This window comes from Jaculus jaculus, chromosome 20 (assembly GCF_020740685.1).
Source record: "Jaculus jaculus isolate mJacJac1 chromosome 20, mJacJac1.mat.Y.cur, whole genome shotgun sequence".
NCBI classification, from domain to species: Eukaryota; Metazoa; Chordata; class Mammalia; order Rodentia; family Dipodidae; genus Jaculus; species Jaculus jaculus.
In genome coordinates, this window is record NC_059121.1 from 12,336,513 (window position 1) to 12,359,320 (window position 22,808).

Consider the following 22,808-nt stretch of genomic DNA (forward strand, 5'->3'; position numbering starts at 1 on the left):
CTAACTGGGTTTAATTTTTTTTTTTCCTGAAGTTAAAATACAGGAATTTACTTAAAATTTACTTAAAAGCTTTTTCTGTCCACCTTAGTCTTTCTAAAAATCAATAAAGAGGTCAAAAAATGAGAAAAGAGGTCAAAAGTCTTTGGAGGGAAATTTTATTGTTTTATGATAGCTATGTAGACTTTTCACAAGTAACCTACAGTTTGAATGATATTTTTTCCTAGATTCTCATAAATAGAATGTTTGACGTGCCACATGATCCGTATGTCAAAATTAATGATTGCTTTTGGCCACCATACATTGAGCTGATTCTACGTAATGGAATTGCCTTGAGACATCCAGAAGATCCAACCCAAATAAGATTAGAAGCCTTCCATCAGTAAAATGATGGGCTCTTGTCACCTTGTAGGGAATCTTGGCACTCAAGAATGAAAAAAACACATGACTTTGATAAAGAGTTTTGTTTTTTTTTTTAAGTCCAAGCCATAGTCTGTGTTCCTTTTTTTGTTTGTTTTGAGATAGAGTCTCATGTACTCCAAGCTGGCATCAAACTCCTCATTTTCCTTCCTCTATCTCTGGAGTGCTGGGCTTACAGAACTGTGGGGCTGTGCCTGCTGTCCATCTTTTTACCTTTAAATAACGTGTATTGCCAACTATTCATGTTTAAAATGGGCATTTCTTATTAACTCAGTACTTTGGTGTTTTAAACTATATGGATATGAATGCAAATAAAAATATTCTAGACATAAAATATTTTTCTTACCTCATTCAGTATTCCTTGGAAATTTCTTTGTGAATTGATGATACTGCTAATTTTTTGTTTTTAAGCTTCTATTATTTTTAATACTTTTGAGTTCTATTTGATGTTTATTATCTTTATAATTAGAGTGTATAATGGAAAGTACATTTATTTGGAGAGGTTTTTTTTCTTGTGCTTGGAATTGAACTGACAGAAGCCTTAAGCATGCAAGGTAAATACCACTGACTTATATAGTTTAGTCATGGGATATGTTTAAAATTTAAGTCATAACTACTGTAGAAAGTTGTATAATTTCAAAATAATTCATTAAATCTGATCAATATGTATTTTCTCAATTCTATATCTGTTAAAAAAAATAAGCATATAAGAGGTTAGGAAGTTGACTCAGTGCTTGAATGTGCTTGCTTGCAAAGCTTGCTGGCCTGGGTTCAATTCCCAAGCTACTCACGTAAGCCAGGTGCAAACATGGAGCGAGCAGTGGCACAGTGTTTACAGTAGCAAGAGGTCCTGGCATGCACATGTGCACGCGTGCACACACACACACACAGACACACAAATAAATGAATAGCAATATTAAAAATTTTAATCGCGGGGGTTGAGGAGATGGTTCAGTGGTTAAAGACTATGGCTTGCAAAGCCTTATGGCCCAGGCTAAATTCCCCAGCACTCTTCTAAAGTCACATGCAAAAAGTGGCCCAAGCATCTGTTGTTCATTTGCAGTGGCAGGAGACACTGGCACACCCATAAAAACACATGCAAATAAACATTAAAAATACTTAAAATGAAAAATTAAATTATGAAAAGCTGATGTTTACAGCAATCACAAACTATATTGTAATGAGTATTATGTGTTATGACATATTTTAATCTACCCTTGATTTAAATTATTACCAATAAAATTTGTGAATAGTTTGTAAATAAAATTCTGTAAATCTACCTGTTGGTGCTGTGTTATCATTTTATAACTGCATAAGGGTTTTCACGTGTAGGTCAATTAAGAAAGTATATGCTGGGTGTGGTGGTGCACACCTTTAACCCCAGCAATTGGGAGGCAAAGTAGGATTGCAGTGAGTTCGAGGCCACCCTGAGACTACATAGTGAATTCCAGGTCAGCCTGGACTAAAAGGAGACCCTACCTCGAAAAACCAAAATGAAAGTATAAGACTTAGTCCTTATTATTTACTGGCTAAATTAGAGTTCAAAGTTCTTTAGTATCCTAAGGTTTCTAGAAGATTGCATGTGCTTTTTATAATCAGCTTTCTTACTGCAAAGTACCCAGTTCTTTGCCAAAATTCCTTCTTTTTAAAATTAAAAAATATATATATTTAAGAGAAGCAGATCAAGAGAGAACTAATGGGCACGACAGGGCCTCTAGCTACTGCAGATGAACTCCAGATGCATGTGCTACCTTGTGCATCTGGATTTTACATAGGTCCTCGGGAGTTGAACCTGGGTCCCGAGGCTTCACAGGCAAGTGCCTTAACCATTAGCCCATCTCTCCAGCCCTCCTTTTTTAAGTAAGCAAGTACTTTTCTACATATTATGTTTGTAGAAATGCAAATACTCTCATTTTTTAAATTTGGGGACAGGGATTTTTTAGTTCAGTTGGTGCAATACTTGCTTACTATTCATGATCTCTGGGGTCAGTCCCTACCCAGCACCACATTAACAAGTTGTGGTAATACATATCTGTAATATCAGAACTCAGGAGGTAGAGGTAGAAGGATTGGAAATTTGAGAATAACCTTGGATATAAAAGATTCTTTCTTAAAAAAAAATGTTTTGTTATTTATTTATTTTTATTTTTTGACTCAAGATATCACTGTGTAGATCCAGACTGGCCTACCACTTGCTTTGTAACTCAGGCAAGTATGGAAGTGTTGCTAATTCACCTGCCTCTGCATCCCAAGTACTAAAATCTCAGATGTGTACCATCATGCTCTGCACTAGGATATTTTTAGATCAAATGGTATATATAAAATGCCCCCCCAGACTACTCCTGGTAAATATTGAAGGAACAAGCCACCTTTTATGCCTTAAAGTTACTTGGAAGAGGAGATGGTTCTAGCAGTGTGATCCTTACTATTTTTTAGAGGAGGTAGAACTATTGTCTATGAAATCTTTTATTCAAAATTATAGGAAAATGGGTCATTTATTTAGCAAGTCTATTTTCCACATCCTGCTTAATTCATTAACCCAAACTTTATATAGCAAGATTGCTTGTTTAACTTTGATCTCAACTTTAAAAAAAAACAAGTAAATTATTCTTGAACTAGTCTTGATACACAGTCCATGTAATCTTATAGCCTTTTTAGCATTTTGTGCTTTGTTTTTTTTGTTCATTTTGTATGCTTGTATAGTGGTTTGAATATAAAATATCCCTTGTAGCCTCAAGTATTTATGATTGAGCTTCCTACTTATTCCCCAGCTAATGGAACCTTTGGGAAGTAGTGCATGCTGGAGAAGGTGTGTTATTGGGGATGGATCTTGAGGTTCATCCAGCCTGCTGAATGTTTAGACCTCTTACTCAGAGGACTCCCAGCTGCTACTGCTAGTTGAAGATGTGAGCCAGCTATCTGTTCTGCCATGCCTTTCCCTTCACGATGAAGCTTCCCTTCAAAATTGCAAGTGAAAATAAATCCTTCCTGACAGAAGCTCTGTATTTGGTTGGGTATTGTGTCCCAGCAATGAGAAGGTAACTGCTGTGGAAAATTGGTACCAGGAGTAGGGTTGTTGCTGTGATGGATCTGAACATGTGGTTTTGGTCTTTTGGAACTTGTTTTTGGAAGATATATGGAAGGACATTGAATTATGAATTGAAGCTTGGAAGTGCTGCAAACAGAGATTGGTGGGCCTTTTTTATTAGAGTTTGAAAAGACTTAAATGCAGAGAGACGTGTGTACTCTGAAGGCTTGGCTTAGGAGGTTAAAGAGGGGAAAGGATATGTCCAAACTTGCACTACTGGAGGGGAAGCCGCTTGAGTTCTGTGTGTTTCCTGAGAACTTGAGCATAGTTGAATTTAAAGTAATGGACTGTTGTGTTTTGTAGAGGAAAATATATATCAGAAAGATATGTAAAATACAAAGAATTTTGACACAAGGAAATTTAAGCAAGTTTAAAATTCCACGGATGGAGACTGATTTCAGCCCACTGAAGCTGCAATTAGTAGAAATTATCATTATTGAGGAGGGGCCAGCATGTTCTGCATTGGGACAACTGGAAAGATGTCCTGAAGGTGAATGCTAACCTATTGAAGACTCAAGCTAGTAAGAATGAAAATTGTTTTGAAAGGAAGGGCCCTGAAGAAAGAATGCTGAAGGTGTTTCCTACCCTCAGAGTCAAGCTTCATCTCACCTGAGTTTACAACTTTGGAGATGCTTACCCGTTACTAGTTTCAGAAGCATGACAAATGCAGGAAACAGGGTCAGTGAATACAACTGCAGTTCCAGGAGCCACCGAGGTAATCTGAAAGCAGTGTTGTAGTTCCTGCATGGAGGCACTGTACTACCATTTCATGGAGCTGTGAAGATGAACCATAGGTTGTAGTGAACACATGATTTTGGAGATGTCAAGGCCATGGGATGCCTTCCATGGAAGGCGGCTGGCTCTGGTTCTGGCAGCTTTTGCCTGGAATGCAAGCAGCACAAGTGGAGATTTGGAAACTTGCCTAAGCCTTTTGGTGTCCAGAAGATTTCATGTCCTAGGTGCCAGAAATGGAGTTGGATTTGGCATTTGTTCTTGTTCTCTCATGTTGATCCAGTCTCTCCCTGTTACAATTTTTTTTGTTTTGTTTTGTTTTTTATCTAGGTAGGGTCTCATTCTGGCCCAGGCTGCCCTGGAATTCCTTATGTAGTCTCAGGGTGGCCTTGAACTCATGGCAATCCTCCTACCTGTGCCCTTCAAGTGCTGGGATTACAGGCATTCGCCACCATGCCTGGGCTTTGTTATGACTTCTTTTTGTAATGGGAATGTTTATTCTATGCTATTATATGTTTGAAATATGTAGCAAACAGCTTCAGGTTTGATGAGATAAACTTCCAAATCAGACACAGTTATGGAGGAAGGGATTTATTGAAGCTTACAGATCCAGGGCAAGTTCCATAGTGGCAGAAGAAGCTGGCCTGTTTTCACAGGACCAAGCACAGGAAAGCACAAGCCATACAGCACAGCACACTGCATACCTTTAGATTGAAATCTCAAACCCACCACCACACCTTAAGATCCAGGCTGCAGCTGCTAACTACAAGCTAATAAAAAAAACACTGAATATATTGGGGGCCATCTATTCAAACTACCACAAAATACATTGGCTTTTATTTTTTTTTCAAAGTAGCATCTCAGTCTAGCTCAAGCTGGTCTGGAATTCACTCTAGTCTCAGGATGGCCTCAATCTCACAGTGATCCTCCTACCTCTGCCTTCCAAGTGCTGGGATTAAAGGCAAGCACCACCCCCACCCCCAATTTACTTGTGTTTTGATTTTATAAGACTCGTACTTAAACTGTCTTGAGTCTCAAGACTATGGATTTTGTACTTTTGAACAGTGATGGGATGGTAATGAATGCTGGGGACTTTAAAATTTAGACCAAGGGCCAGGGCATGCCTTTAATCCCAGCATTTGTGAGGCAGAAGTAGGAGGATTGCTGTGAGTTCGAGGCCACCCTGAGGCTACATAGTGAATTCCAGGTCAGCTTGGGCTAGAGCAAAATACCTTGAAAAACCAAAGAAAAAAAAAGGTAAACATTTTGCATCATGAGATGGCCATGAGTCTATGGGAACCAAGGTCAGAATGAGGTGGTTTGAATATAAAATGTCTCCCATAGCCTCAAGTGTTTGGGATTAAACCTCCTACTTAGACCCCAGTAGATGGAGCCTTTGGTAGGTGGAGCCTTGCCAGAGAAGGTATGTTATTTCCAGCTCACTGGGTATTCAGAACTTGCTCATTCTGATGACTCCCTCCCTGCTTTTGATACATAAAGATGCCCCTGCTCTGCCATGCCTTCCCTCATTGATGAAGCATCCACTCAAAACTATGACCCAAAATAAATGCTTTCCTTCCATGAGCTGCTTCTACTTGGGTATTTTGTCCTAGCAACTAGAAGCTAGCTGCTACTTTTTGTTTGGATTTTGTTTGGTTTTCTTTTGTAACCAGGTGAGGTCTTGCTGTCACCTAGGCTGACCTTGAACTCATTCTAGAGCACAGGCTAGCCTTGAACTTGTTATGATCCGCCCACCTCATTCTGCTTCTTGGGATTAAAAATGTGAGCCTCTGTGACTGGCTTACATTCTGTGCTTTTAAGTATGCTGTAGAAAACATTTATGTGCCTGGGAGCCTGTTTGTCTTTTTACTCTCAGTGACCAGAAATTTACTGAAATCTGTTAAGATTTAGAAATTGTTATTTTATTGGCACAAATACAATGCTGCTGAGTGTCTTGTATTTGAATTGTTGGGACCAGATGTATTTCAAATTTTGTAGTTGTTTTTCATAGTGCTAAGAGATTGAAAGTTTGGAGTATTTTTTTATTTTGGAGTATTTGCATAGACTAAACTATTTGAACATAGTGAATTTACATTCAGAACTGTTCCAGGCAGCATTAAAATTTTGTACTTTCTTTCTTTCTTTGAGAGAGAAAGAGAGGGGAAGAGAATAGGCATTGCCATGGCCTCCAGCCGAGCCGCTGCAAACCAACTCTGAATAAATGTGCTACCTCGTGCAGCTGGCTCCTGTGGGTTCTGGAGAATCGACCTTGAATCCTTTGGCTTTGCAGGAAAGTGCCTTTACCACTTAAGCCATCTCTCCAACCCTAAATTTTTGAGTTTTCTGATTAGGGGTATTAAACCTACAATATAAAATGTCTTAAAGGTAAATTCTAGCTTTCCTATTTCAAATGGTGATGGCAGTGTAATTTATTTTTCATATATATGTATGTATGTATGTATGTATGTATGTATGTATGTATGTATGTATGTATATATTGTTGTTGTTTTGTTTTGTTGTAGGGTCTCACTCTAACCCAAGCTGACCTGTAATCTACTCTGTATCCTCAGGGTGGCCTCGAACTCTGATTCTCCTACTTCCACCTTCTGAATGCTGGGATTAAAGTAGTTTACCACTGTGCCTTGCTGGTAGTATAATTTAAAAACAAAAATTTGTTTTCCTGTGGCATAAAACATCTTTAGTATATCTTTGAACATCTTTAAAATAACATTTCTTGAGCCGGGCGTGGTGGCGCATGCCTTTATTCCCAGCACTCGGGAGGCAGAGGTAGGAGGATCACTGTGAGTTCAAGGCCACCCTGAGACTACAGAGTTAATTCCAGGTCAGCCTGGACCAGAGTGAGACCCTACCTCAAAAAAAAAAAAAAAAAATAAATAAATAAAATAAAATAAAATAACATTTCTTGTTTATTTTATTTTGTTTTGTTTTTTGAGGTCGGGTTTCACACTATTCCAGGATGACCTGGAATTCACCATGTATTCTCAGGGTGGCCTCAAACACATGGTGATTCTCCTACCTCTGCCTCTGAATGCTGGGATTAAAGGTGCACCACCACATCTAATTCTTTAAAAGATCTTTGTTCTTGATTAATATGTGTGTAGGCATAGATAAATATGAGACTAAATTTATTCAGTTGGAAGTTCAATCTCATGAAACAGAACAGCACTGAATGCTATTGCATTTATTTTGTTCACTTCTGCATTAGCATTTTAAACTGCATTATTTTACTTGGCTTCCCTTTTTGCTTAGGTATTATTGACTGTGACAAGATACCTGAGAAAGTAACTTGAAGAAAGATATTAGCTCAGAGTTTTAGCAATTTCTGTCCATATGTTCTTGTCTCATTGCTGAGTCTGAGATGAGACTTCCCATTTTGAATGAATTATGAATCCATCTGTGTATTAATGCTTTAATGAGGTCCAAGCCATCTTGATCTAGCTGCTTTTCTAAAGCCCCATTCCTGATCACTCATCCTTGGGACCCAAGCCTTCAACTTAATGTGCCTTTAGGGAACTTATTTGCATAGCACTCCATGGCATTTTATTTAGTTTGCATTTAGTTTATTAGTTTATTTCTTTGTTGTTTTTACCCAACAGTTGTAATTTTTCAATATGTAGTTTCTTATCTGAACTTATTTTTTGGATAACTACTAGTAAACTATTAATAACTAAGTTAGAAGGAGTGATAAATGAAATGACATTTTGGGGTTTGTAATGAAAATATGAAAGATACGCAGTGTCTTTTTTCTTTTGGGGGAATAACTTCTCAGGGATGCCGTACACATGCTGCCACTACTGTGCCTTCTACCCACCCCCAGCCTAAGGGTGTGGAATACTTAGGAATTTAATGTCTGTATGCATATTATTTTTGCTAAAAATTTATACAGCTCATTTTAATTTATACAATTTTGTTAATGTATTTGTTGCCAAATATAGCATACAAAATACTTAATTTCTATTTTTGTTACAATCTGATTGAGAAACATGAATTATTAAAGTAAAAAGTTGTGTTTGTCAGCTTATTTAACATTTTGAATATTTTCCCTAGTTTATTATTTTGATCCATATTTTTGTCAAATCTCTTTATATTTATAGATACTTTAAATTTCAAATTAACTTTCAGTTATGCATAAATGGAGATTTACCTATTAAAGTTAAGTTTCATTTATTACATTTTGTTTATATGTCCCCTCGTTTAACACATGCTGTTATTATTATTCTTTTTTTTAATTTTTATTAACATTTTCCATGATTATAAAATATATCCCATGGTAATTCCCTCCCTCCCCACCCCCATACTTTCCCATTTGAAATTCCATTCTCCATCATATTACCTCCCCATTACAATCATTGTAATTACATATATACAGTATCAACCTATTAAGTATCCTCTTCCCTTCCTTTCTTTACCCTTTATGTCTCCTTTTTACCTTACTGGCCTCTGCTACTAAGTATTTTCCTTCTCACGCAGAAGCCCAATCATCTATAGCTAGGATCCACATATGAGAGAGAACAATTATTATTCTTATTTTTGGGTTTTTGAGGTAGCTTTTCACTGTAGCCCAAGCTGACTTATGTAGTCACTATTTAGTCTCTGGATGCCCTTGAATCATGGAGATCCTTCTACCTCTGCCTCCCAAGTACTAGGATTAAAGGTGTACACCACCACTCCTGGAACATGCTATTATTTTTTTTTATGTTGCATGATGATTATTTGGTTGTATCTTCTCGTTGTGCCCAGAATGTTCTAACATCCATCTTAATGAGTCTGTTTTAAAATTATTAAAGAACATGTTTTCATTTGGTTCATTATTTATCTGTTCTCTCTTGATATAAGAGGAGGGAAAATGGAATCATAAAACATGTTTTATTTATTAGAAGTAGAACAGTAGAAAAAGCTGAACACAATAATCAGAGACAAGAAAGGAAGATGAAAAGAAGAAAAGAATGGCAGAGGGAGAGAGGGAAAATAACACAGTGTGAATGGAAAATATAGATGTAACAATTCCTTTCAATGTGTGTGGCCTAAATAGACTCAGAAAATGTTTTAAATGTCTGGCTTACTTTTGTTAATTAAAAAAGTAAACCACTTTATTTTTATTTATTTATTCATGTATTTATTTATTTATTTATTTTGAAAGTGTCTTACCGTAGCTCAGGCTGACCTGGAATTCACTCTCTATTCTCAGGATGGTCTTGAACTCATGGCGATCCTCCTACCTCTAACTCCTGAATGCTGGGACTAAAAGCATGTACCAACACACCTGCCAGTAAACCCCTTTAAACCTAAAGGCACTATTAAAGTATAGGAATAAAGTCAAAATTTGTGTAGATACTTTTGTTCCCCTCAGATTTGCTTGTTGAAAACACAGCAAGAAAATGAAGTTCTGTAGTTCGGGAAAAGAGCCCTTGTCAGAAACTGATTATACTGATCAATATTCTTATCTTAATCTTTCAGCCTTTAGAAATTTGATAAAAATAAATTGCTTTGTATATAGTATTTTGCTATGGTATCCAAATCAGATCCAAACATGCCAATTAGAAATTTTTTTAAAAGCCAGAGTAGCTATTTTAATAGCAAACCAGCGTCAAGGAGGATGGCCCAAGATAACAAGGGATCATTGCATATTTGTCAAAAGTTCACTAAAAAAAAAAATAAATTTTTTTTTTTTTGGTTTTTCAAGGTTAGGTCTCACTCTAGCCCTGGCTGACCTAGATTTCACTATATATTCTCAGGATGACTTTGAACTCATGGTGATCCACTTTCCTCTGCCTCCCGAGTGCTTAAACACATGTGCCACCACTCCTAGCAAAGTTTTAAAAATAAACATGTCTCAATCTACAGTGAAATTAAGCCATAGGTCAAAAATTCACCTACCAAAAACATTTTTTTCAATACTTACAAGATTAAATTGCACATTATTCAGAAAGGTCAAGGAGAAAGTAAATTTTGAATTAAAAAGAATAAAAAAAACAATGCTATCAAAATTATTGAGATACAGCAAACGCAATGCATAGGAGGAAACAGAAAACATTAAACATATTCAAATATAAGGAATCCAAAATACGTAAGCCCCTTCCTTTGGAAGTTAGAAATAGAAGAGCAATTTCATAGAAAGCAGAAGAAAGGAAATAATCTGAAATCATTGAAACTGAAGCCAGGTAAGCAATAGGGCAATTTAATGTTACCAAAGTGAAATTGTACAAAAACATTAACCAACCAAAAGATGGAAAATTGTAATGATGAAAGGCCATCTCTATTGGGCTCATGAGCTTTATAAGTGCAGTTCTCTGCCCAGCATATTGATAATTTAGATGAAGTTAACTAGTTCTTTGGAACATAATCTAGCAGAACTCACACAGGGAGGAGATATAACTAATCTTTAGTACTATACAAGGTTTTATAAAAGTAGGTGCATCAGGACTGGAGAGGTAGCTTAGCTGTTAAGGTACTGGCCTGCAAAGCTAAGGACCCATGGGATGCCACCTAAGCCAGAGGCACAAAGGTGAGGCAAGCACAAGGTCACACGTGCCCACTAGGTGGCCTAGGCGTCTGCAGTGGCTGAGACCCTGGCATGCCAATTCTCTATCCCTCTCTCTAAACATAAAAATTAAAAACAAAAACTAGGTGCATCAAATAATTAATGAGGTTCCAAAACCAAGCATTGATCCCAGATTATTTTATTAGTAAATTCTGCCAAGCGTTCAAGGAACAGATGATGCCAATTTTGTACAATGTATTGCAGGAAATAGAGCAGAGAAAATTCTTTCTAGCTCATTCTGTGAAGCCAGCATTACCCTAGTATCAAAACTGGTGGGCTGTGGTGTAGCCCAAGTCTATGGAGTGCCTGACTGGCATGTGAAAGGAACTTCATTTGAGTTCTGTCACCACACACCATAGAAACTAGGTAATTATGTTACCTTTGCCCAGTTTTTCCCATGGACATACATTCTGTGAGGCAATATTAGCAAACTGAACAATGTAAAACAAAAAATTATGTACCATATCTAAGCAGTTTTTATTCTAGCTCTGCAAAGCTATTTCAACAGTCATACCAGTTATTTAAGTCCTGTAATAACTGAGAAGGGCTGCTGGGTAGGGCAATGGCCAGTACGTTATTCTTTTACCTTCTTATGTTACACACAAGCGGGCAAACCATCTGTCCCTATTGTCCAGTTAAGAAAGCAAAATTTGGCCAGCTTGGACCACACAGAGTGAGCATAGTGAGTTCCAGACCAGCCTGAGAAATCTCTGTAGACTGTCTCAAAATTAAATTTAAAAAAGCTAACCAAGTGAGCCAAGTCCATAGTGCAACAAAGAGGGAACTGGCCACGCACTTAACATAGCCAAGACAGGAAGCCAGCCCCAAAGGTAACAGACATTCTACACTGAGGTAAGCCCTACACCCAAGCCAGGTACACAGGCCTTCCCTGTATAAAGTGCTAACTGCACCTTCCGTACCATGGCAGATTGCTAAATAAGAATCTCCGGGGTCCACTAACCGACTAAGACAGCAGTACTCCTATGTTAGATTTGATTGATGTTCTCTTAGTCTATGTTCCCATTCTTAAACAATTTGTGTTTTGGGGTTGACTTTTGTCATGTGATATTTCTTGATCTATTGTGCTCTTCCCCCCCCCCCCCACCCTTCTGTCTTTCTTGGGGATAGGGCCTTACTTTGGCCCAGGCTGGTCTGAAAGTCATTGTACCCTACTTTCCTCTCTCAGATACCTAAGCCACCTCCATCTTTTTTCAGAGTCAATACTAGCCCCCACACTAATTTACCTTACATTATTCCCACTTCTAAGTAAACAAAACCCTAGGATGTTTCTATTAGCCTTGCTGTTTTACCCACCAGCAATTATTGACATTAAAAGAAGTAGTGTTGGGCTGGAGAGATGGCTTAGCAGTTAAGTGCTTGCCTGTGAAGCCTAAGGACCCTGGTTTTAGGCTTGATTCCCCAGGACTCAGGTAAGCCAGATGCACAAGGTGGCATATGCATCTGGAGTTCCTTTGCAGTGGTTGGAGGCCCTGACTCATCCATTTTCTCCCTCCCTTCCCCCATCCTGTCGCTCTCAAATAAAAATAAACAAAAAAGTTAAAAGCAGTGTTAATTTTATAGCAGAACATTTGTATAGCACACACATACAACAGCTTGGGTCACTTTTTGGTGTTATTCTGGGGTTACTATAGGAACCACACCTGGCACCCTGAACTCCAGTCCTGAAGATACCACCTCTGATTTCATGTTTATGAATATAGCATATAAGTAGAAAGCTTGAGCATTGAAGTAACTCAAAGATGCAAAATTCTCTACAATACCAGAAACACAAAACATTAAGACAGTATAATTTTTCCAAAAATTATAAATTGAACAGAATGACCTCCATTGAGACTTATGTAGATGAAATGCCAGACAGGGAATTCAAAAGAATCACTGTAAGTATGTTCAAATAAAGAAGAAAACAAACTCCTGAAGGAGAACACAGGGAACTAACTTAGTGAAGTAAGGAGGCTGAGACAAGACATGAGTAAGGAAATAGAAATACAGAAGAAATGCCAATCAGAAATGCTAGTAAGCCAAATAGAAAACTCTAGAAAATCTCACCCATAGAATGAATCAAGGAAAGGACAGAGTATCTGAGGTTGAAGACAAGTTGGCAGATCTAGAACATTCAAAGAAAGAGAAAGATGAATAGAAAAGTATGGGTGGGAATTTCAAAACACTGGGAGACTGAGGAGATCATACTTAAGACTTCGGGATATAGAAGAATTGCAGTCTAAAGGCATTGTAAGTATTTTGACCGAAATCATAAAAAAGTTTTTCTCCAAATAGGGAAAGAGATGCCAATATAGATATAGGAGGTGTTCAGAATACCAAACAGACAAGAACAGAAAAGAACCTCAGCTCGCCATATTACATAATTTAAATTACTAAACACACAGCCCAAAGAAAATACATTAAAATCAGTATGAGAGAAGCACCTAGTCACCTATAAAGGCAAGCCCATCATTACACACTTTTAAAAGCCAGAATACGTCAATCAAAGTTCTGAAAGACAACAACTGATAAGAATACAGCAGATAAGCAGAAAGCCCAAGCATTAAAGTAACTCAGGATGCAAAAATCTCACCATCATAATACATGGATTATTATATCTAGCAAAGCTATGTATCATAATTGAAGAAATAAGAGCTGTTCATAACTAAAGCAGGCCAGAGGAGTATGTGATCACTATGCCAGCTTTTAGAAAATGCTTGAAGGGATCCTTTGGACTTGAGAAGGAAAAGCACATACATGAGATAACAGGAAAAGAAAAACTATGTTCAAATAATAGGTGATGTAAGAGAATAACATAAAACAGCAAGCAATGCCAGTAGTGGTAGCACATGCCTTTAATCTCAGCACGTGGGAGGCAGAGTTAAGAGGATTGCTGTGAGTTCAAGGACACCCTGAGACCACATAGTGAATTCCAGATCAGCTGGGTAGAGTGAGACCCTACCTCAAAAAAAAAAAAATTATGACAAAATAAGAAGTACTACAAAATCATTAAGAATGGCAAGAATCAGTATATACCTTTCAATAATAACTTTAAAATTTTTATTTTTTATTGACATCTTTTCTACTTGTTGCAGATGATAAGCCATGATTTTCTCTCCCCTTCCCCACTTTCCCCTTCACAACTCTGATCTCCATCATATCCCCTCCTTCTCCATTAGTCTGTCTTTTAATTTAATCTTTTGCTCCTACTATGAGGTTCTTGTGAAGGTATTACTAGGCAATGTGAGGTCATGGATATCGAGGCCAATTTCTGTCTGGACATTTGCATTGTAAGGAATGGTACCCTTCCTTTGGCTCTTACATTCTTTCCACCACCTCTTCCCCAATGGACCCTGAGCCTTGGAGGGTGTGATAGAGATGTTTCAGTGCTGAGCACTCCTCTGACCCTTCTCAGCACTATGTTGCCTTTTGGGTCATCTTAGTGGTCATCGCCATCTGAAAAGAGAAGTTTCGCTAAGAAGTGAGAAGTGAGAGTAGCATTAATATATGAATATAAACATTAAGTGTAGTGCTTACAGGGCAGTTTGGTGAGAATATGTATACATTTATCCAGACAAAAGCAGGCTTTATACCCCTAAGGTTCATGACCTCCTCTGCCATAGGCTTTTGATTAGGTTTTCAGTGCTAGGCATGTATTCCCTCCCATAGAGCAGACCTTCAGTCCAATGACAGAGTAGTTGTTTTCCCCCAGAGCAGACTTGCTACTATTGCACTTGTTTGGTCATTTGGCCTATCTGGCCAAACTTGAGGCTTCCAGTGTCCACTGTATTCACCACTGATGACTTCTGTTTCCCATAGGGTTGCATACAGTCCAGCTTTTTCCAGCTTTCAGTTGGCTGGTCTACAGGAAGAAGTGTTTCTGCTCAACACCACCTTGGTTTTTCAGTGACTTTGCTGCTCAGGCATGTGAAGCCTTCAGCAATAGGGTCTTACCATCTGTTTCTTAAGGGAAACCAAGGGCCTTGGCAATAGCCTGTAATGTTTTGGAACCAACAGGGCCCTCCCTGGCCAACAACTCACTGGTAATAACTCTTTTTTAAAAAATTTAATTTTGATTTATTTATTTGACAGAGAAAGAGGGAGGGGGAAGAGAGAATGGGCATGACACGGCCTCCAACCACTGCAAATGAACTCCAGATGTGTGTCCTCCCTTGTGCATCTGGCTAACATGGGTTCTGAGAAATTGAACCTGGGTCCTTTGGCTTTACAGGCAAATGCCTTAACTGCTAAGCCATCCCTCCAGCTCAGATAATCACTCTTTATATCAGTGGCCCAACCAAAAGACTTGCAGACTGGATAAAAGGTAGGATCCTTAGTTTGTTGCCTGGAAAGAGCTGTGTTGCATGCAGTCTTTTGGGAGAGAGAAGTCATCAGTGGTGTTAACAGCAGTGGACCCTGCAAGCCTTAATGCTGGCCAGCCAGGCCACATGTGCCAATTGGTGCAATATTTGCATGTCTGTTGTGGGGGAAACCAACTGCTCTATTAATTGTACTGGCATGCTGTCCCATGGGAGGGAGTGCCTGCCTGGTACTGAAAACGTAGTTGAAAGCCTATGGTGAGGGAAGTCAATAATTATTATTGTCTCATCAAATGATGTACCATGCCCACAAAACTGCCCTCTAGCCACTTTTCAATGTGTTATACCCATATATTAATGTTATTCTCACTTTTGGTTAGAGAAGCTTCTCTTTTTAGGTGGTAGTGACTACTGTGGTGAGTCAAAAGTCACCACAGTGTTGAGAAGTGACAGTGGAATGTTCAGCCTTGAGACATCTCTGTCACTCTCCAAGGCTGAGGGTCCATTGCAAAGAGGTGGGAGAAAGAATGTAAGAATCAAAGGAAGGATAGGACTGCTTACAATACTATATTCCAGACACAAAGTGACCTTTATATTCATGACCTCACAGTGCCTGACACTATCTACACAAGACCTTCATAATTGGAAGAAAAAATGATAACATTAAAATAGAAGAGAGGGGCTGGAGAGTTTGCTTAGCGGTTAAGCACTTGCCTGTGAAGCCTAAGGACCCCAGTTCAAGGCTCGATTCCCCAGGACCCACATTAGCCAGATGCACAAGGGGGCACACGCGTCTGGAGTTCATTTGCAGTGGCTGGAGGCCCTGGTGCGCCCATTCTCTCCCTCTCCCCCTCCCTCTCTCTCTCACCCTACCTGCCTTTCTCACTCTGTCACTCTGAAATAAATAAGTAATGAACAAAAATATTTTTAAATAGAAGAGAGACTAGATAGTAGAAGGGACTCAGTGGATTTGAGAGGGGAGAATGGATGTGGGAATTATGGTTGATGGTTTGTATGAACCTGTCAATTTGTTTTTATAAAAGAAAGTAATATTTACTGGGTGTGGTGAGGGACGCCTTTAATTCTAGTTAGTCATCAGGAGGTAGAGGTGGAATATTACTGTGAGTTCCACATCAGCCTGGGCTGGATTGAGACCCTACATGAAGAAGAGAGAGAGAGGGAAGGAGGAGGGGAGAAGAAGGGAGGGGAGGGGAAAGGAAGGAAGGGAAAGAGAAAGGAAAGAAAGAAAGAGCTGGGTGTGGTGGTGCACACCTTTAATCCCAGCACTCGGGTGGCAGAGGTAGGAGGATCACCCGAGGCCACCCTGAGACTACATAGAGAATTCCAGGTCAGCCTAAGCTAAAATGAGACCCTACCTCGAAAACAACAAAACAAAAACAAGCAAGCAAGCAATATTTTACCCTTCTGGAATGTTCTCTCTTGGACCTTCAAAATCATTGCCACCTACAAAACCCCTAAGCATGTGCAGTTCTTTAAAACCTCCCGCAAATGACAGGTATAAGATTATCCCCAGCTGCACATATCCCACAGCTTCAAGTCAATAACATGCATGCTTCCAAACCATGGCAATATAACTTGATACATAGTTACCATAATAGGTGGAACTTCTCAAGTATCCCTGCCACACACCATTACCATCTTAACCACCATCTCTGGCAAAGTCATCCCTGGCATTGCTCTGGCAGTGTGTTTTTTTTTTTTTTTTTTTTTTTCTCGTTTTTCAAGGTAGGGTCTCACTCTGGCCCAGGCTGACTTGGAATTCATTATGTAGTTTCAGGGTGGCCTTGAAATCAAGGTGATCCTCCCAAGTGCTGGGATTAAAGGCATGTACCAACACACCCGGCTCAGTATATGCTTTTGCTTATTCAAATACTTCCTCTCTAAATAAAACGTTTATTTGCTGATATTCTGATGTCTGCCTGTCCTACCCGCCTTCACCTCCCTTTCCTTAGTAGTTTTCCGGAACCTCGGTACAAGCCTCCACAACATTTAACTCTTGCATTATGCTTGCCTGGAAAGTCAACACTGTGAGGATGATGACTGTTGTCATCAGTCATAGCCTGGCCTGTATGGACCTTAGTTTCAGTCACCCGTTGAGCACCTGTCTGTATAAGGCAGAGGAAAACACTTCCCGTGTAAGTCCTGCTAAGGCATGACACCCAGGTTGTGTATCTTCTCAGGCACTCTGTTTTCAGTCACTCTTTCAAATTAATTTCCATTTTTACAAGCAGAAGCCTTCAATGAGTAAGTTTTTGCCCTAAAGTCGTTTTTCTTATTTTCCTAGTGCAAACATTGCTAGTTTCTCCTTAGTTGCACTAACTAATTGTTAAAATAATTACAGATACTTTGTTCAAACATGAGCTGGCTGGATGTGGTGGCTCACACCTTTAATCCCAGCACTAGGGAGGCAGAGGTAGGAGGATTGCTGTGAGTTTGAGGCCACCCTGAGACTACATAGTGAGTTTCAGGTCAGCCTGAGCTAGAGTGACATCCTACCTCCAACAAACAAGCAAAAATACCTGGCAGCTGGGCATGGTGGCGCACGCCTTTAATCCCAGCACTAGGGGGGCAGAGGTCGGAAGATCGCTGTGAGTTTGAGGCCAACCTGAGACTACATATTGAATTCCAGGTCAGCCTGGGCTAGAGTGAGACCCTACCTTGAAAAAACAAAAACAAACAAACAAACAAACAAATACCTGGCACAAGCTTCTCAAAGAAGGAAGGGTTTATTTTGGTTCACATTTCAAGGGTTACTGTCTATTATGGTAGGGAAGGTGTGGGCAGGAACAAGGCAGCTGATCACATGTTTGTACTCAGGGAGCAGAGAGTGATGAATGCTAACATCTTGCCAAGTTTGTCTTTTCTAATTAGTCTGGCGCTCCAACCCATGAAATGGTGTCACCCACACTTACAGGTGGGTCTTCCCACCTCAGTTAACCTAGTCTAGAAAACTTCTCACAGACAACCTAGAGGTTTATTTCCATGGTGGTTCTAAATTACTTCAAGTTGGCAACTGAAATCAACAATCACAAGTCAACCCCTCATCAGCTTGACACAGAAACATCAACTGTTAAGCCATAACTCTCTACCTTTATCCCCCGGTCTGTTGGCTTTCAAAGTCCCCATAGTCATTAACAGCTCCAACTCTGTTCAAAGTGCATGCAGAGTCTCTCCTGAGACTTGGACAAACTCTTTTATCTGTGAGTACCAATAACAATGAAACAATTGACAGCTGGAGTTTGAGGCCAGCCAGGGTGGCAGAATAAGTTCTGGGTCAGCCTGAGGTAGATTAGACAAACAACAAAAAACCCATAATACTAATGTTGCAGTTACCTTCTCATTGCTGGCCCAAAGCACCGGATGGGAGGAAATGATTTAGTTTGGTGTACAGATTCGCAGGGAAGCTCCATTATGGCAGGAGGAAACACGGCATGGGCGGAGGCTGGGCTTCATCTCCTGACCAACAACAGATGAGCAAGAGCAGCAGGAGACTGAGCCAGACACTGGCAGCAGGGGGACGCTGGCTAGAAAATCCGTAAACCCGTCCCCCAAAACACACCTTTTCTAGCAAGGCTCCAATTCCCAAATTACCATCAGCTGGAGACCTAGCATTCAGAACACATAAGTTTATGAGGAACACCCAATTCAAACCACCACACCAAGTCCAAACAGGAGGAGTGGGGGCAATGCCAGGCAAGATCAAAGCAACGCAAGACAAACGAACCCTAGTAGGGCAATTCCCAGATCCTGCAAGTCTGTATCTGGTGTTCTGCCTTATCCCAACTCTGCTACCTGCAACACACATATCCCCTCTTAAGGCAGCTCAATCTCCAATATTTTAGCACCTTCTTTGCTGCTTAAGAGTTCACCTTCATGACTTCATGAAGTGGTCTCCCAGGGCCTCCTTGTAGGGACACTCTCCCTGCCACACATTGCTTGGCCTCAGCAGCTTTCTGGAAGAACTGTGCAGCCAGACTCTATGACTATCAATCTTGCATCCTTCCAGCCTACAAAACTAGTACCACATGCGATGCTGCTGCCAATTTGAGGTGTAGCCTGGTCCCCTTGGAGCACAGCTGCAGTGGCTTCTGTGTCTCCCAGGCTGACCTCTGTGAAACACTTTCCTAAGAGGTGTTCAAACATAGAATCCCTTCAGTTTAGGCTCTCTTCCTTCAAATGAATTTGATTTTGTTTTGTTTTGTTTTGTTTTCTTGAGGTAAGGTCTCACTGTGGCCCAGGCTGACCTGGAATTCACTATGCAGTCTCAGGGTGCCCTCGAATCCACGGTGATCCTCCTACCTTTGCCTCCCAAGTGCTAGGATTAAAGGCGTGCGCCACCATGCCTGGCTGACTGGATTTTTAAAAGACATTTTTATATATTGAGGGACAGAGAGAAAGTCAGTATGGGGCACCAGGGCCTCCTGCCACTGCAAACAAACTCCAGTTGCTTGCATCACTTTGTGCATCTGGCTTTACATGGGTCCTGGGGAATTGAACCCAGGCCTTACAAGCAAGTGCCTTTAACCACTGAGCAACCTCTCCAGTCCCAAATTTGGGTTTTTGACAGAATGGATCCCCAGTGGGCATTGGTTTGCTGTGAGGACATCCTTCCTGTTTTTCCAGAGCAATAATGGGGGTTTCTTAATCTGCTTTCTCAGCACCAGCCTGAATGCTATCTTATCTTGAGAGTCCTTTCACCAAACATATTAGTCTATTACTGCCTTTTTTTTTTTTTTTTTTTTTTGCCAGTATACAACAAAATGCCTCTAGCCTAGCTCCTCATTGAGTTCTTCTTCCCCTCTAAAACCTCATGAGCTGAGCTTTCACTGTCTGGATTTCTGTTGGCATGTGGCCATCCAGTCTCCACTAAAATGGCTTATTATTCTTGACTTACAGCACTCCAGTGCTTTTGTAGCCCAAAGTTTCAAAACTCTCCTACATTGCTCCTGCAAGCCAATTCTAACAGCCTGTGAGCCACACGGGCAGGTTTAACAGCAATTCCTTCCACAGTCAGGGAGCAGAGAGTGAGGTATGTTGCTGTCACCTAGCTTTTGCTTTCAGACGCAGCCCATGAGCTGGTACCTTGCACACTGAGGGTGGGTCTTCCCTCAGTACCTCCGTGAGCCTCTTGGAGAAGACCTCTCACAGGCATGCCCAGAGCCACTTTCATTGTGACAGCTGAAATTAACGTTTGCATTACATGTCTGGTTTTAGTAATTATAAGATTCATATATGATGGGGGAGCAGCCTGAAGCCCCAGGTTGGGAAGGGTCAAAATAGAAAACTACAGACATACTTTTCTAGTGATTTTTATACACATCATTTTTTTTTTTAATGTCAAAGAATCTAAAGTAAAGATAATCGAGACAAGCCGATTTTATTGTTTGGCTTTCTGAATTCTGATGGAACTGATTTTTGTTTAGGTAATGCATTGTGGTCTACAAAGCCATTCATTTTGTTAAACCAAATGAGATTGTGTGAATCTCCTTAATGATTTATTAATGAAACCGTGTGACTACAACATCTACTTAATTTACAAGCCTACTCAGAAACTTTTTAGTTTTGCCACTGATTAAGAAATACACACAAGGGGGCTGGAGGGATGGTTTAGCAGTTAAGTGTTTGCCTGTGAAGCCTAAGGACCCTGGTTCGAGGCTCTATTCCCCTGGACCCATGTTAGCCAGATGCACAAGGGGGCGCACGTGTCTGGAGTTCGTTTGCAGTGGCTGGAGGCCCTGGTGCACCCATTCTCTCTCTATCTATCTGCCTTTCTCGCTCTGTCTGTTGCTCCCAAATAAATAAATAAAAAATGAACAAAAATATTAAAAAAAAAGAAATACACACAAGGGGCTGGAGAGATGGCTTAGTGGTTAAGGTGTTTGCCTGAAAAGCCAAAGGATCCCCGTTTGATTTTCCAGGACCCATGTAAGCCAGATGCACAAAGAGTCCATGCATCTGGAGTTTGCAGTGGCTGGAGGCCCTGGCGCTCCCATTCTCAATCTCCCTCTCTCCTTCTCTCTCTCTCCCCCCTCCCTCTTTCTATCTCTCAAATAAATAAATAAGATATATTTTTTTTTAAAAAAAGGAAATACACATGAGCCAGGTGTGGTGGCACACAGCTTTAATTCCAGCACTCAGGAGGCAGAGGTAGAAGGATAGCCTTGAGTCTGAGGCCACCCTGAGACTACATAGTGAATTCCAGGTCAGCCGGTGATACAGGGGGACCCTACCTCAAAAATCAAACAAAAACAAAAGAAGTACACAATGTGGGCTGTAGAGATAGCTCAACAGTTAAGGTGCTTGCCTGTGACGTCTGAAGACCCAGGTTTGAGTCCCCAGGGCTATGTAAAGCCAGATATACAAAATGGTACATGCATCTGGGGTTTGTTTGCAATAGCTAGAGGTCCTGTCACACCCATTCTCTTTGTCTCTTGTCTCTGTCTCTCTCTGCTTTTAATTTTACATTTTTTAAAAAATATTTTGTATTTATTTGAGAGAGAAAGAGGCAGATAGAGAGAGTACAGAGAGAATGAGCACACCATGGCTTCCAGCCATTTCACATGAACTCCACATGCTTTCATCAGCATGTGGCTTTACATGGGGACTAGGTACCTGGGTCCTCAGGCTTTACAGGCAAGTATCTTTAACCACTAAGCAATCTTTCCAGCCCTATCTCTGCTTTTAAATAAATAAGAAAAAATATTTTAAAAAGAAACACACAAGACATAATTTTGGCAGATATTATTGGGTCTTCATGGGACATTTAGAGATATGTAATGATTTTCTTTCTTTCTTCCTTCCTTTTTTTTTTTTTTTTTTTTTTTGGTTTCTGAGATAGGAGATCACTCTAGCTCAGGCTGACCTGGAATTCACTATGTTGTCTCAGGGTGGCCTCAAACTCATGGCAATCCTCCTACCTCTGCCTCCCAAGTGCTGGGGTTAAAAGGTGTGTACCACCACGCCTTACACAATTTTCTTACCTTAGGAGAGTTTTCTGTAAACAAATCTGATTTGTGTTTGCAGAACCACAAAAAGGGGATCACAATAAAAGGAGAAATTCTCTTTTTAAATTTAATTTAATATTTTTATTAAGAACATACTTTGTATGGATACATCGTGTGTTGTTACCATCCTTTCTCTCCTCCCTGCCCCTGTTTGGCTCTCATCAGTGGGGTTGCTGGTATTCCCCATGGGGTTGTGGGTTATGCGTTGTGGGAGCAGCAGTCAGTTACTTGGGGGAGGCAATGCCTCTGGGTATGACATCCCTGCTTATGGCTCTTACAATCTTCATGCCCCTCTCTTCTGCAAAATTCCCTGAGCCATGGTGGGTGAGTTTTAAGTCTACTTAAGTGATGAGCTGTTAGGAGCCTCTGGATCTCTGCTTTGGTATGTGTTGACTGTCGTCAGCATCTGTCTCCTTCATCCTGGTGCTGATTGTCAGGCTCACCATGGAAGCAGCATTCTTCATCTCCCCAGTTCTTCTGTGGCTTTGTCTGGGTCCTGACTGAGATGTGAGGGGTGGTTTATCTCCTCAGGTCTCACTAACTTCTGAAAAAGAAAAAACAGATTCTCCAATGGAGAGTGAAGTCAGCATAGATTAAATTGGAAAGGCATTATTAATTTAGGGAGATTTTGGAAAGCATAATTTTTGTCTCCATAGAAACAAGAC

The 22,808-nt window shown here is 40.2% G+C and overlaps 1 protein-coding gene across 4 annotated transcripts in view; it reads left to right on the plus strand.

Annotated features, from left to right (window-relative positions):
- Cenpk (centromere protein K) overlaps positions 1 to 22,808 on the plus strand; it is a 51,152-nt gene that overhangs the window by 25,726 nt on the left and 2,618 nt on the right. For 3 of the 4 annotated variants that reach the window (XM_045138938.1, XM_045138940.1, XM_045138939.1), the window contains one exon: positions 225 to 1,368. The exons of the other annotated variant lie outside the window; for it this stretch is intronic. In XM_045138938.1, the coding sequence (XP_044994873.1) occupies positions 225 to 383 (159 nt within the window). In that variant the 3' untranslated portion in view covers positions 384 to 1,368. Of the gene's footprint in view, positions 1 to 224; positions 1,369 to 22,808 lie in introns of those variants that run through there. 4 annotated transcript variants of the gene reach the window in all.